General features: G+C 41.7%; 1 protein-coding gene across 1 annotated transcript in view; it reads left to right on the plus strand.

Annotated features, from left to right (window-relative positions):
- The first annotated feature begins 7,680 nt into the window (after positions 1 to 7,680).
- The window catches only part of TXNDC12 (thioredoxin domain containing 12), a 24,300-nt gene continuing 16,825 nt past the window's right edge, over positions 7,681 to 15,155 (plus strand). The window contains exons 1-2 of the mRNA XM_003799924.2: positions 7,681 to 8,056; positions 14,148 to 14,208. Of these exons, the coding sequence (XP_003799972.1) occupies positions 7,960 to 8,056; positions 14,148 to 14,208 (158 nt within the window). The 5' untranslated portion in view covers positions 7,681 to 7,959. The remainder of the gene's footprint in view (positions 8,057 to 14,147; positions 14,209 to 15,155) is intronic.

Below are 15,155 nucleotides of genomic sequence, written 5' to 3' on the forward strand. Positions count from 1 at the left end.
ACTATAAACAAGTAATGACTAGTAAGATGACTCAGAAGTTGTGACTGTCAGCCTAACCCAGACTTTTGAAGGTCAGTTCTAGTTGATTCTTTTTCTTATCTATCATCCGGCCTTTATCACTATAACACAAAATACTGCTTGCTAATAAAACATAATTTATAAGTTTGAAACTATTTAGTGTACTTTGTAACAATTTTCAAACATTACAAGAATGTTTTCTTACAGTACCTAACACCCCCTGCCAATAAAATCCAAAGATATTATGAAATTTGGGGAATTATCATATAATTGAGAAGGAATTGCCTAATATGTGTTCTAGAGTCTGAATTCATCCAGGAATGAATACGATCAAGTTCGTACTTTAAGGAACATACATTAACATTATAGTCAGAGGAAGAAGTCAACAAACATAAACAAATTAAATAATTTCAAATGGGATAAATACTACTAAGAAAACAAAAACAGGGTGGCACCTGTGGCTCAAAGGAGTAGGGTGCTGGCCCCATATACTAGAAGTAGTGGGTTCAAACCCGGCGCTGGCCCCCCCAAAAAAATGCAAAAAAAGAAAGAAAACAAAAACAAAACACAGCAAGTGACTAGTTAGGAGCAAAGCATTACTTTATTAGAATGTCCAAGGAAGGCCCTTTAACAAGGTTGAGACCCACAACCAAGGGAAGAGAGATCCAAGCAGAATAAAGAAAGATTGAACTTGTCTTTCTAGACACAGAAGTGAGCCAGTATGGCTAGAACACAGTGAACAATGGGAAAGGAAGAAAATGAAATCAGAAAAATAGGCAAGGGGCCAGATCACGTAGCCTAGAATACCAAGGGCAGGAGTTGGATTTTATTTTAATTGCAATAAGAAGCAATTGAAGGTCTTGAGCAAGGGAGTGACTTGATCTGATGTGTTTACGACTGAGGCTGCTATGTGGAAATGCAGTCCTGTCAGAGATGAGGGCTGTGACAGTGGAGATGGAGAGAGTTTAGGTGAGATTCTTAACAAGAGACAATATAACTCATTGACAAATTAAATGTGGGATGCAGGAAAAGAGGAATCTAAGACGATGCTTAGAATTTTGGCCTGAGCAAATAGGTTGAAAATTATTGTTATTTACTGAGATTAAAAAGTTCATTTCCAAATTAATCCTTTGAAACTCTAAATATGTATTCCCATTGAAAAACTATTTAAAAGAATGGATTAAATTTCTGAAACAATTTATAAAAATGTAACATAAAACAGAGCTGAAACACTACCAAAAGCAGCCTAAACTCTTGAGGATTAAATCTTTCTGAAACTGGTAGGAGTAAGAAGAAAGAAATGGTGGTTTCTACCCAGGAGCTCTGGGCAGCTCCTGAAGTAGAACTAAGGGAATGAGCCTTATAGAAGGGAGGCAGGGGCTTTCATCTCAGCAATTCTACTGGGAGTGAAGAGAGCCTGGCAGCAGAGGCTGTGCTGAAGGTTAACTATTTGCACACATGGTCATTTATTTGTGAAGCATTCCTGACTCAGGGATAACTCAGCCGTTTGCTGGATACAACTCCCAACGATCTTCAAGCATCTCAAAAATTCTTCATGCCTAAAAGCTTTTCAGTCTACCTATCTATTTTTTCTCTATTTCCTAAGTTTTATAGCTGCTGGTACCAGAAATCTGGGGGTCATCCAGGACTCTTCTCCACGCTTTTCATCCTCTATAGCCCATCAGGCATTAAACCATGTCAATCTCAATCCCTAAATTTGTGTCCCACATATAAAGCAACAACCTATCAATTGTTCTCTACATTAAACTTCTATTTCATTCCATTTTTCCACAATGCCAGAAGTTACCTTTCTAAAATGGCTCTCATTTCCTTCTTAAAATCCTTCAAGAGCTGCCCATTGCCTATGCCTATAAGGATAAAATCACAAGCTCCTTAGTATGGCATATAAAACTATGATGGAACCCCAAACTACCTGGTTAATTTCCTGCCATTCTATACCCATTATGTACTCTAACAACAAGCCATCCCATTAAGTACGAGCTATCTCAGCACCTTATGAGCTTTTGCATGTGTGGGAATGACAATTCCACCTTTAGGAAATGTCTCACCTATCTGCCTAATGATAAGGACACCTTGTACTTCATTATCACACTGTGAAGATGTCTCAATTCCGAGTAGAGCTATGTCAAGAGCCGGAGACCTTGACTTGTGCTCAAAGAACTGCTATCAGGGGTCCTTAAAACTTTTTAAACAGGGGGCCAGTTCACTGTCCCTCAGACTGTTGGAGGGCCGGACTGTGGGCCCTGGGACAAGTCGGCTGCTAAGCAGGACAGGCAGTGGTGGCAAAAACACCTGGCGGGCCAGATAAATGTCCTTGGCAGGTTGCATGTGGCCCATAGGCCATAGCTGGACGATGCCTGCACTAAATGAATGCACCAACCACTGGTTTAAAATATATAATAGTGATATATTGCATCAAGCTCCTTCAGGTATATTTCCTTGTTCTTGAATATCCCCAGTGTTTGCATTGGTACATTACATCACACTTGATGCTACAATGTGACTACTGTGTTACATGAGTGGGTTAATGTGACTCCAGAGTCATATAACTGTATCACTATGAAAGAATGAGAAAATACTAGTCACTTCTTCCCTTCCTTCTCTTGTGTATGGCTGTGGTTATCAGTGGGGTGTACAACATAAAGTAGTGTCCTATCTACCCTCTCCTCAACTCCAGGTTAAGTACTGTTCTCTCTTTCCCTTTTGCAAAGATTATATTGGGCAGAGATAAGGATAGAATATTCTCCTTGAGTTTGGGGCTACAGCTGAAGAGAATCAAAGATTTTTGATGTTCAGTATTAGCTCTTCATTAGGTGTTAAAGTACACAGAATAAGAAATCTCATGTTCATATTCACCAACATGGGAGGAATTCAGGAAACCCGAATTCAAACCCTGGCAATGAACAAAATGTACAAACAGCTTGATCATCTCCAGTTAAACATCTTATAAACCTAACTGCGTAAGTAGGTACATTCATTTATGAATAGGTAATCTTAACATTTGGTATGCCTTACAGGTGAGTCTAACGCAATGACAGCTATCATTTATTAAGCACCTACTTTGTGCCAGACACCATGTTAGGCATTTTATAAATATTACCCTAATCTTTAGGAGCATCTTATGTAGGATTATTTCTCTTTTGCAAATAAGAAAATGGAAGCTTAACAAGGTTGGGTAACTTGTTCATGTCACACAACTAGCAGATGTTAAGAGTTAGGATTCAAACAACCGTGGCTATTTCCATTGTACTATCAGAGAGAAAAGTCTTCTAGTTACCTATTTTAGATCTAGACAAATTATTTTTCAAATTGGAATGTGGTTTGATTTTGATTATTGAGAAGATTTTAGACTTTCAATGACCACAAATCCAAAATAATACTATCTGGTAACCATACATTCTCCTATCAATTTTTCTTATGCCACACTCACCTTGCCCCCTATCCGGACCTGAGCCTGAAGTTTGGCTAACTTTTCTTGATTCATGCTGTTGGTAAATCTAGGGGGGGAAAAATAGATTTGTTAAAGTCACTGTTTTACCAAAATTAAAAAAACTGTTTATGCAAACAGTACCTTCTGGTTCACTGAGCTTGCAGTATGCATCGACATCATGATCATATTTATACTGCCTATACTCTTTATAAATATTAATAGCTTTTTCTAGCTTCATAAACCATATATTAAAAAAATCAAAATAAAATGCCATGAGGGAGTCAAATACACAAACAGAAAATAGAATGGGATTCAAAATCAACTATTTGAGGATCCCTCCTTAAAGATAATTCCATCTTTTGGCATTCAGTTAAACCTAACCAATTACGAAATCTGTATTCAAGCCAATTTTTCCCTCCAAAGATTTTTATAGCAGAGAGCTGTTACCAAATGTTATTAGCAACATCTTCAAGCAGTTTATTTCTCTCAAATCACATTTTATATTTCTTATAAACCACAAAGATAACAAAAAGAAAAAAAAAACTGAACAAAGAAGCAATTCAACAGTAGGCTGTCTAGCTGTCAAGATATCAGGTATTCTCGTCCTCTATTCAAGGTCAGATGGTGTCTTAATAATAGGGAAAGAGAACCAGATTTCCAAAATTAGGCTCTTCTGCAGTCTCTCCACAGTTCACATAATACTTTGCCCTGATATAGTATGTCACATTTTCCAAGATATTCTCACATACAGGATAAAATGCTTCACTGCACAATTTAACAAAAACATATCTCTGCTACATTAATACTTTTTGAGGAGAAAGAAAGGGGAAGACTTAAAATAAGCTTTTTAAAGCTAATCTTGATTTTGAAGACTCTAACATTATAAAGTCTTGAATCCTACTGTGGTCAGGGAAATTCCTAAAGAAGAAAAGTTCTCAAGTTTAGAATGGGTCGTAACATTCCAGGCTACATATATAAACAAATAAAAGCCAACTTAAAAGTCTTGTTTTACTTGTTCTGTGGATCAACAAATCATGACTGAGAAGGGAAGTAGGGAGGGAATGAACTCCTAGGCTATTATCAAACCTTCTCTGGCCAATTCTCTGACCCATGCATAATCATCCAGATAAAAAATATTGTTTTCTTCATTTGAGAGATGAAAAAAACAGAATCAAAGACTATATAATTACTAACCATTTTGCACTCTGACACTGTATTCCAGCATTGACCTGCATTATTTCTTCTTCAAGCTAAATAAGGCCAGTTTCCAAGTAACATTTAGAATTTGTGATTCCTCATTCTCTGCTCAGCACTGTATCACTGTGCTCAAGCAGCTAAAAACACTTTATAGGAGGATGTGTGTTTAGAGTCCAAAACACGAAGTCTTAGGTGCGTGTCAATCTTAGCTCTGCCACAGGCTTAAATTTGCTGATGTAATTCCCAATCTCTATACACAAACACCCACGGAAAAGGACCAATATTCACTTTTCTCAAAGGAATATGGCCAAGAAGGTGTGGTGAATTACTGAAGAGCTTAAGAATGTCCTGCCATAGAGGTGTGTGTGTTGGGGAGAGGGTAAGAGCTTAAGGAAGTCCTTACAAAAATGGGGCTTAAGGGAGTTAAGTGAAAATACTAAAACTAGACACAGGGAGTCCCTTTGGACTTCTGCTTTTTGAAGTAACAATCCCCAAGAGAAGAGAGGGAGGCCGACAAATCAAGACATAAAGAGTCCTGACTTGTTTGAACAAAAAGAAAGGATTAAATTAGCTCTTTAATCAATGTATGGATGAAAGAACAGATTCCATTCCAGGTGTTGAGGACAACAGAATTGAGAAATCTTGGGAACAAGTAGTATTTCAGAGAAAAAGGATTTTAGGGAGGTTGGAAGCTGAAGGCAGTAGGGGAGGAAGAAGTGTGGTCTTTTCCTTGCTAGCAAGGTGGGGTGTGTGCAATTCAAGTAGGAAAGAGGATTGGACTCATTCTATGAAAGAAGAAAGGTCAAGCTTAGCATGGGGAGTAGACCTCAAAGATCACCTGGTTTAATTCTCTGTTCGTCAGTCAATCTCTACTGTATTGTACCCATCATTTGTTTTAATATGAGGCCATCTCGATACTTACTAGCAGTTGCAAGGTATATATTATAAACAAAACGGTCATCTCTTTCCCAGTTTAATAGATTAGGAAACGAGGACCCAGAAGGGAGAAATCCCTTTCTAGGCTCAAAAGGGAGAAGTAACTTCCTAAAGCCACTTGATTAAGTTCTTCTCGAAGACGTAATAAAGGGTGTAAATAAAGAAGTTAATTTATAGTGCCTAAATTACAAGCATGGCATTTTCAAATCCATAATGTTTACACAGAGCCCAGAGTAATTTCAACCTTTAGTCCCGACTTTGTATTTTATGCAGGGTTTCTCTAAGAAAAGCACAGACTTTGGAATCAGAAAGACCACTTAAGGCGTCAGAAAGATACTTTACTTCTCTGAATTTGTAGTCCTCCTAAACTAACAAAAAGACTCAACACCCCATACTTCACAGGGTTGTTCTGAGGGTTAGAAACTAGATTGAGTACGGCTCACGGAAGATACTCAATAACTGGCAACTATTGTTACCACTCCCGGTGGTAGACCCGACGGCTATGCTAAAGTGAAAACAACGTGGGAACGGAAGTGGAAACCGCCATTCACTAGCGGTGTAACAAACACTGTGCCTGTCGGGCAAACATCAGGCAGCGTGAGGGGTTTGGAAGGCAGTGTCTCAAAAGGGAGGCACACTTGTCAACCAATATTGCCATTACAAGGTGAAGAGCACTGCAACGCAGTTGGGTCCCCAAGGCTCGGGGTGCTAACCTCAGTTTCCCTATCTGTGGAGCGGGAGGCTCCAATGAGATGACAACACACAGGCTGTACAAAGCTCAAAAGCTGACGACACTGCCGCGAATAACGAGTAACGGGACAGAGGAGGGGGGCCCGCCGCCTCCTGGGCCTGGATCCGGGCGGCGACAGCCCGGGCCCGCTCGCCCCCCACAGGGGGCGGTGGTGCTGGGGACCTTCCCTCAGGTGCCGACCCCCAGCTGCGCCGCCGGTAACCGACAGGCCAAGCCAGCCGCCTCCGCCCCCACTCGCCGCGCCACGGCGGAAGTGGCAGCCCGAGCGGTTGGCAGGTGTTGGCAGAAGAGGGCGGGGGGAGACCGTGCGCAGCGGCCTATGGCCGTGGAGTGGCGGGACTGCCGGGGGTCTCACCTGAAGCGGGAGGGTCCTCCAACACCAGCACGCGGCAAGAGCAAGATGGCTGCCTCAGACCAGACAGAGAAAGACGGCGGCGGCGGCGGCGGGAGCGGTACCCACGTGACAAGCCAGCCCCGCCTCTCCCTCGCCAGAGGGCCTATCCCGGGAGCGTATACTCGAACTACAAAGCCCAGCCTGCTCTGCGCACCCCTCAGTGTCTATTGATGGCAGGTATAGGTGGCCGCGCTGCATCCTGGAGCTTGTAGTCTCCCGAGCGTTCCATTGTGTCAGTGCCTATAATTTGTAGGAAATCTAGTAAGAGGGGTGTGTGCTTTTGTTCGGCTGCCTTTTCAATGTGCGCACTATAGGACTGTACTAGTACCAGGAGGAAGATGGAAAATTTTGATCTGTTTGTTGTACAGCAGAGGGGAAAAAGTGGGAAGAAACAACCTACAAGAAAAATAGATTTAACCATAAGAGGCTTTACCATTTAAATGCCTGCGGTGCTTCACGTCCTGGTGTCCTAAATCCATCTAGGTCAGTTTTGCAAAAGAGGCCTTAAGTTTGCTTTTCTCGGAGCTTGCATCAGTTGGCTGCATTATCTCTGTAAGTGGAAGTATTGCAGTTGCAAGGAAAATAAGGTCCTGCGCTTCTTTTCCAGTAGGAAAGGGCATGCTTCCAAGGCACCAGACAGTGCACCACAGGTTTTCCAGTTTTCCTCGGAGACCTGAGCAGGGATCTAACAATTAAATTCAGTTGTCCAGTCTATTTTATTTGTGCAGGGGTAAGGAGAATCCAAGGCCAATGGGACAACCTCTGTTGCGAGAGGCTAACCTCACCAATCAATAATTTACATTTGAATATTAAGAGCAGCGGTTCTCGGTGGGAGGAGCTACAGTGGGAGGGGGACACCGCCAGCAACGGTTTTCACGAGCCTCTCCCCCGCCCCCACTCCTTTGGTTCATCTTTTCCTGTTTATTTCCGGGACCTGGACGTCCAGGATCGGGTAAGACCAACTCGCGCTTGAAACCAACTCCTGTACCCTTCTACGTGATCTGCACCTTTAAACTAGCTCCATCCCAAACCGGACTCCGGAGGCACCACCCACATCCGTCTAACATCACTTCCTTCAGAGTTTGGGGAAAAAAAAAAAAAAATTCTGGGAACGCGAGGAGTTGGGTTGAGCCGCGCTTGGGGAGCGGTGCGGACCTTCTAGGACTCCGGCCCTGTGTCCGCTCAGCCCAGTGGCCCGGCGCGCCTACTACCATGGAGCTGCAGCCTCGACTCGGGGCCACCTGTTTGCTGGGCTTCAGTTTCCTGCTGCTCGTCATCTCTTCTGATGGACATAGTGGGCTTGGAAGGGGTCAGACCGCGTTCTTATCTTAATCTTTACTCTTTCTGGGCCCCAGCCCAGTATAAACCCTTGTCTTGCCCTAACACCGTTTCCCCCTCCTGTTCTATCTCTTGGGCCACTCCAGATTTCTTTTTATCTTGCCTAGTCGCTCCTAGATTTTTAGATTTCTTGGGGGTAGGGGAGGTACTGGGTCTGGGGAATGTGAGAAGGGGAAAGTCGTACTTGAGTCCTCTTTAAATTATTGGGTTGGGGGCAGGAATGGCCTGTAAATTAGGAAAAACATGTTTTTGAGAGCGCAGCACAGTGCCCAACATGTGGTAGGTCTTCAGGAACAGTCACCTTCCCTCCTGGGAGAAATAGGGCCGTTGAAGTTCAGCATATGCAGAGACTCCTGCCCTGGGTCTGAAGGTTCCTCTCCTCTCCTCTTCCTTGAAGAGCTATTACTGCTCCCTCCTTGCTTCTGGAGGAGTATCTGGTACATAAGAAATGGCCAGATGAAGGCTCTGCTATTAGAGGGTCTCCAACAAGTGTCCTTGTTGCGGTTCAGCTACTGTGTCTGAAGAAACTGAAGTTTTTTGAGGAGTGAGTGACCAGTGGTTATGAATGGAGGTTAGAATGCGTGACCCCTAACCCCATCCATTGCCTACATCTTCATTTTAACTCTTAACATCTTTCTCTTCACCAGCTCTTTCTTAGTTGAAAGTTGGATTTAATTGTCTGTGAATTTAGAGTATTTGAGATGTAGCATGGATCCCAACCTTTTGTTTTTTCTTTCTTACTTGCCTTACTATATAGAATGATTCTTCTGTAGTCGTGCTGGGCTTTTTTTTTTTCTCTCTCTCTCTCTCTCTTATCCTCCTTATTTGCATCTATGATATTGGATAGGCATTCAGGGTGCCTGAATACAATTATGCGGTAAATAATTTTGATTACTTACCATATTTCAGGCACTGTTCTAGGCTCCAGGGATATAGCTATGAACAGGATAGACAAGGTCCCTGCTCTCATGGAGTTTATAGTCAAGTTAGAGAGACAAAGTAAACTCAAGAACAAATTAATAAACATGGCAGTTTCGGGTGGTGCTTGTGGCTCAGTGAGTAGGGTGCTGGCCCCATATACTGAGGGTGGCGGGTTCGAACCCAGCCCTGGCCAAACTGCAACAAAAAAATAGCCAGGCACTGTGGCAGGTGCCTGTAGTTCGGGCTACTCGGGAGGCTGAGGCAAGAGAATCGCCTAAGCTCAAGAGCTGGAGGTTGCTCTGAGCTGTGATTTTATAGCACTCTATTGAGGGCGAGAAAGTGAGACTCTTGTCTCTTTAAAAGAAAAAAAATGGCAGTTTAAGTAAAGGGTAAGTCCTGGGAAGAAAATGACTATGCTGGAATAAGAAATAGAAAGGCTGGGGAGGATGAGGGAGCTGGCATCACTTGGGTTAGGAAGGTCAAGAAAAGCTTATCTGAGAAGGTGATATATGGATTTCCATCTCAGTGGTGAAATTGCATGATGAATCTTACTGGGCCTGAATGTTTTTTAATTAATTATTTATTTTAATTTTTTTTTTTTTTTTAAAGAGATGAGGTCCTACTATGTTGCCTAGGCTGGTGTTGAACTCCTGGCCTCAGGCAGTCCTCCTGTCTTGGCCTCTCAAAGTGTTAGAATTACAGGCCTAAGCCACCATGCCCTGCCATTCCAGAATGTTTTTAATACTGATGATACCATTATAAAACTGACTATTGTGTACTTAAGAGTAAAATTGTTAAGTGCTGAGGGGAATAGAAGAGTGTAGTGTTGGGAATGTTGGTTTAGTTCTGAGTTTTAATTTGTTATGCCACTGACCAGCAAAGCTGGGGCAAGTTTCTTAACTTCTGGAAACCCCAGTTGCTCATCTGCAAAATGGGCCTAATAATACTATGTAACTACTTCAAACACTCAACAAATAATTTATTTCAGTTATGTGTTACATGTTATATATAGGCTGTATCTTGGAGTCAGGTATTTATTATCTTTACTCCTTGTTAGACATTAAATTCTGTGTGGTTTCACCCCCAAATCTTGTGGCATAAAGAAATCATTTTATTTTGCTCACAATTCCATGGGTCAGGAATTTGAATAAGGCACAGTGGGAAGGCTTAGTCTATGACATCTGGCGCCACTGCTAGTTATTATTCCATGTGATATGTCTCCAGGGGCTACTGTGGGCATCTTCATAGTAGGGCAGCTGGATTCCAAGAGTGAGTGGCATAAGAAATCAGGTGGAAATGCATGGCATTTTTATCATCTAGCCTTACAAGTTACATAGCATCATTTGCACTCAACTATGTCGGGGCAGGTTCAAGGGCAAGGACATTTAACACCCGAACCCCTAATGGAAGGTATGCTGAGGTCACATTGCTGTAAGAAAAGTATGTCTCCCACAGGGACCCAGGATTATTTCTATCATGTTCATGATCAGGAATATTTGTTGAAAGAAGAAATGAATGATAAACATGATCATTGTGAGTTGTGATTGTTGTCCTTTTTCAGCCTGAAGTTTGGTGAAATATCAAGACAAGTAAGCTGGCAATTACAGGACAGCCTGATATGTACTTTGTGCAGAGGAATACCAGGCAACTGTAGGAACATGTTTTAAAAGGCAGTTTAGGGCAGGGGAGCTGGGTTGTGAATAAAAAAAAGATACTTCATATTGTGTCACATGCTTAGAAAGTATTTAGTAAATGCTAACTGATATTATTTCCTCCCATGGCAAAATATTTAATTAGCCAGGTGCAGTGGCTCACACCTGTAATCCCAGCACTTCGGGAGGCTGAGGTGGACAGATCACTTGAGCTGATGAGTTATAGACCAGAGTTATAGACCAGCCTAAGCTAGAGCAAGACTCCATCTCTAAAAATAGCCACGTGTTGTGGTGGGCCCCTGTAGTCCCAGTTACTAGGGAGGCTGAGGCAAGAGAATCACTTGAGCCCAACAGTTAGAGGTTGCTGTGAGCTGTGACACCATGGCACGCTACTGGGAGTGACAAAGTTAGACTCTGTCACAAAGAAAAAAAAGAAAATATTTAATTATTTCTGAAAGAAAATTAATAATACTTCAAACTTTTATATATCTCTTGGGTATAGATCATACCCCACCCACCTACTTCCCAGAAAAGTGCTACCTAAGGCAGTGATTCCTAAAGATCATGATGAGAGGGATTTCTTCTCAGATGTTAAGTACCTTTGGCTCTTTCTGGAAGATGGCCTGGGGGTTTGCAAAGAGAAGAGACTGAATGATTCCCCACTGGTTTTCTTAAAAAAGTGGAAGCACAGTAGTATGGAGTGAGCACCATATAGAAATTAGAAGGCTTGTATTTTAATCTTGGTCAGGCCATTTAGCCAGCTCTGGTCCTCCATGGTGACCATTTATTAAATTAGAGAGTTGGCTTATCAATGGTTCCTATATCTCCATTTCACAGATGAAGAACTTGACATAAGGCACAGGAGTCACACAGCCATCAAGCAAGTAGACTAGCTAGAGTACAAATTCCAGAGCCAGACTCCTTAACCACTACACTCTTCTGGCCTCTCAGTGCAGAAACTCCTCTGAAGAGGTTAAAGAGAACTAGAAAGCTGTCGGTAGGGGCAGTTCATGTGCTCTCCTGCTGAAATAGAAATGGATGACTTTGTCAAGTTTCTGGAGTAAAAATCTGGCACTAACATGTGTGAAGTGTTTACCTTCTACACAGCGTCCTGTTCACAAAACAACCCTATAGAATGGATAATTTATTTATTTTTTTTTAATTTCAGGTTCATGTAAGGATACAAACAACTAGGTTATAGTATTTGCATTTGTTAGGTAGAGTCCTTCTTGTAGTTGTGTCCCGTACCCAAGAGGTGTGCCATATACCCTTATATTATGCAAATTAAGTGGGAGCCCACCAATCCCCTGCCTCTGTTCCCTACCCCCTGCAACTTTAACGGAATTGAGTTTCTCTCTTATGTGGGCATGTGTTAGATTGTCTACTGGCTTCATGTTAGAACTGAGTACATTGGATACTTGCTTTTCTATTCTTGGCATAATTTACTAAGGAGAATGTGTTTCACCTCCATCCAGGTTAAGACAAAAGATGTAAAGTCTCCATCTATTTTATGGCTGAATAGTATTCCGTGTTATACGTATACCACAGTTTGTTAATCCATTCCTGAATTGATGGGTATTTAGATTGTTTCCACACCTTGGTGATTGTAAATCAAGCTGTGACAAACAATCTAATGCAAATGTCTTTATGATAAAATGATTTTTTTTTTTCTTCTGGGTAGATGCCTGCCTGGTAATGGGGTTGTGGGATCAAATGGGAGGTCTGAATTCTTTGAGGATTCTCCATACTTCTTTTCAAAGAGGCTGTGTTAGTTTGCAATCCTGCCAGCATCTGCAACTTTGGGACTTTGTGATATGGACTATTCTCACTGGGGTTAGGTGATATCTCAGGGTGGTTTGGATTTGCACTGCTCTGATGTTTAGGGATGATGAGCATTTTTTCATGTTAGCCATTCTTCTGTCTTCCTCAGAGAAGGTTCTGTTCATGTCTAGGATGGATGATTTCTGTTAGACATATTTTGCATTTGTGAAAACAGTAGGTGGCTGAACAAGGATTCCAATTCAGATCTGTTTGACTGAGACAAAGGTTATTTAGCCATCATGCTATTCTACTTCTCTGATACAGCATTCCCTGTTTCAGAGTTTTGGTTGTCTGCTCTGCCACTTGACCTTTTGTTATTTAGGTTTCATGAGCTGGGGTGGGGGTGGGCGTGAATAATATTTTTCTGATGTCCTTACCTTACGCTCATTGAAGCAGTTTTCAGATGACAGTCTTTGATTTTCTTTTTTTTTTTTTTTTGAGACAGAGCTTCAAGCTGTCTCCCTGGGTAGAGTGCTGTGGCATCACAGCTCACAGCAACCTCCAACTCCTGGGCTCAAGTGAGTCTCCTGCCTCAGCCTCCCAAGTAGCTGGGACCACAGGTGCCCGCCACAACGCCTGACTTTTTTTGTTGTTGTTGCAGCCATCATTGTTGTTTAGCAGGCCCGGGCTGGATTCGAACCCGCCACCTTAGGTGTATGTGGCTGGCACTTTAGCCACTTGAGCCACAGGCGCCGAGCCAGTCTTGGATATTCTGATGTAAATTCTGTGTTTTTTTAATTTTTTAGGGAAAGAGCTGCTGATGTAGGAGCCTTTAGTTTACTTTGCAGATAACTGGCATAAATTAAGTGGCTATGCAGGTGACTCTTTAGGAAAGTAGACGGACTTCGGATTTCCAAGTTCCATGGGCATTAGTAGTTATGGTGCTGGGGAATCAGTGGTAAAAACTATACCTTTTAAAGTTCTTTTTGAAAGGGAGACAAAAGAACCCAAGTTTCTAGACCTTAAATTAGAGTTCTCATTCTGATTTGGTGAAGCTGTATTTATTCGTTGAATCCGTGCTGGCGAAGCAGTAAAAGGTAGTGATCCTAGAAATACTTTCATCAAACTGGTTAACATAGACTTTATGTCATTTACTTAGTTATTGTGTTAAAACATTTATACTCTAGTTCTAGAAAAGTTCACTTGTACCCTTGTTAGACAGACCATATAGGTGATCTTTCCAGTCACCCTCCCACCACCCAGATGCCCTTCTCCCCTCCCCTCCCCCACCCCCTCTCCATATTCTTAGGCTAGAATTAAGTTGCAGCTTTCATTTGAGAACTATAAATTAGTTTCATTATAGGGCTGTGTACATTGGATACTTTGTCTTCCATTCTTGTGATACTTTGCTAAGAAGAACATTTTCCAGTTCCATCCATGGACATCATTATTTAATTTAATCTCCTTAAAACTATGAATTAGGTAGTGTTATCACTTTTTCTGGTGTGAAAACCAAAGCTTGAGGAATGGGACTGTCTGTAGCCCCTTATATCTAGAGGAGAGTGGAGCTGGGACTTGAACACCTCTTGAAGGAAGAAAACCTTTAAAAAATGTTTTTAATTTGTAAGAAAAATTTTTTAGTGGGTATCTTGTAAACATACCCCACGTTTTCTTGGGTCTATGCCCCTTGTTCCTTGTGTGAATGTTTATAAGGCTCTTTCCTTCCAGGTTTCGGAGATCATATTCATTGGAGGACGCTAGAAGATGGAAAGAAAGAAGCAGCTGCCAGGTACAAAACACGGTTTTAGGTCATTTGTGGTGGTAAAACACTTTCCAGCTGTCAACTGTAGGTGAAGGGCTGTGTGCCAAGGCAGACTGGGAACTAACTAGTTTCCTAATAACAACAATAATAGTAGCTCACGTTCATAACTGATGCTTGAACAATGTGGATTTGAATCGCACAGGTCCACTTATCTTCAATAAATATACTGAAACATATTTTGGAGATTTTTGACAATTTGAAATACTTGCAGATGAACCATGTGGCCTAGAAATATGAAAAACAGTAGGAAAAAGTTAAATATGTCATGAATGTATAAAATGTATGTGGAAACTAATCTATTTTATCACTTACTGCCATCAAATATATACAAATGTATTATAAGAGTTATAATTTATCAGAACTTCTGCACACAAATATTGACATACGATACAGGGTGCCATTTGTAGTTGAGAGAAATACAAACGTAAAGGTGCAATATTAAATCATAACTGCATAAAATTAACTGGAGTACGTTGCATACTACTACCATAATTTTGTAGCTACTTCTTGTTGCTATTGTAGTGAGTGTGTTTCATAGTATGTGTTTAAAACACCATGTGACACTAATCGCTTCCACAGGCGCAGTTTTCCCCTCCAGTAAACTGTGTCACAGTAAAAAGTGATCTCTGGAGGTTCTTGGAGTATTTTTCATGGCAAGGTTAGTGCGATACCACAAACCTAGAATAACGTCATAGAATTCATACAAAGTGCCACTAGTGATGCTAGATGTGCTCCTAAGAAGCAGAAAAAGGTCATGATGTTACCAAAAAGGTGTTTCTTGTGTACCATACATTGAGGTCTGCACAAGTGGTTGCCACCCACCATTTCAAGAAGATTAAATCCAGTATAAGGGCTCAGCGCCTGTGGCTCAAGCGGCTAAGGCGCCAGCCATATACACCTAAGGTGGCGGGTTC

This window comes from Otolemur garnettii, unplaced genomic scaffold (genome assembly GCF_000181295.1).
Source record: "Otolemur garnettii isolate 467f Iridium unplaced genomic scaffold, OtoGar3 scaffold00159, whole genome shotgun sequence".
NCBI lineage: Eukaryota > Metazoa > Chordata > Mammalia > Primates > Galagidae > Otolemur > Otolemur garnettii.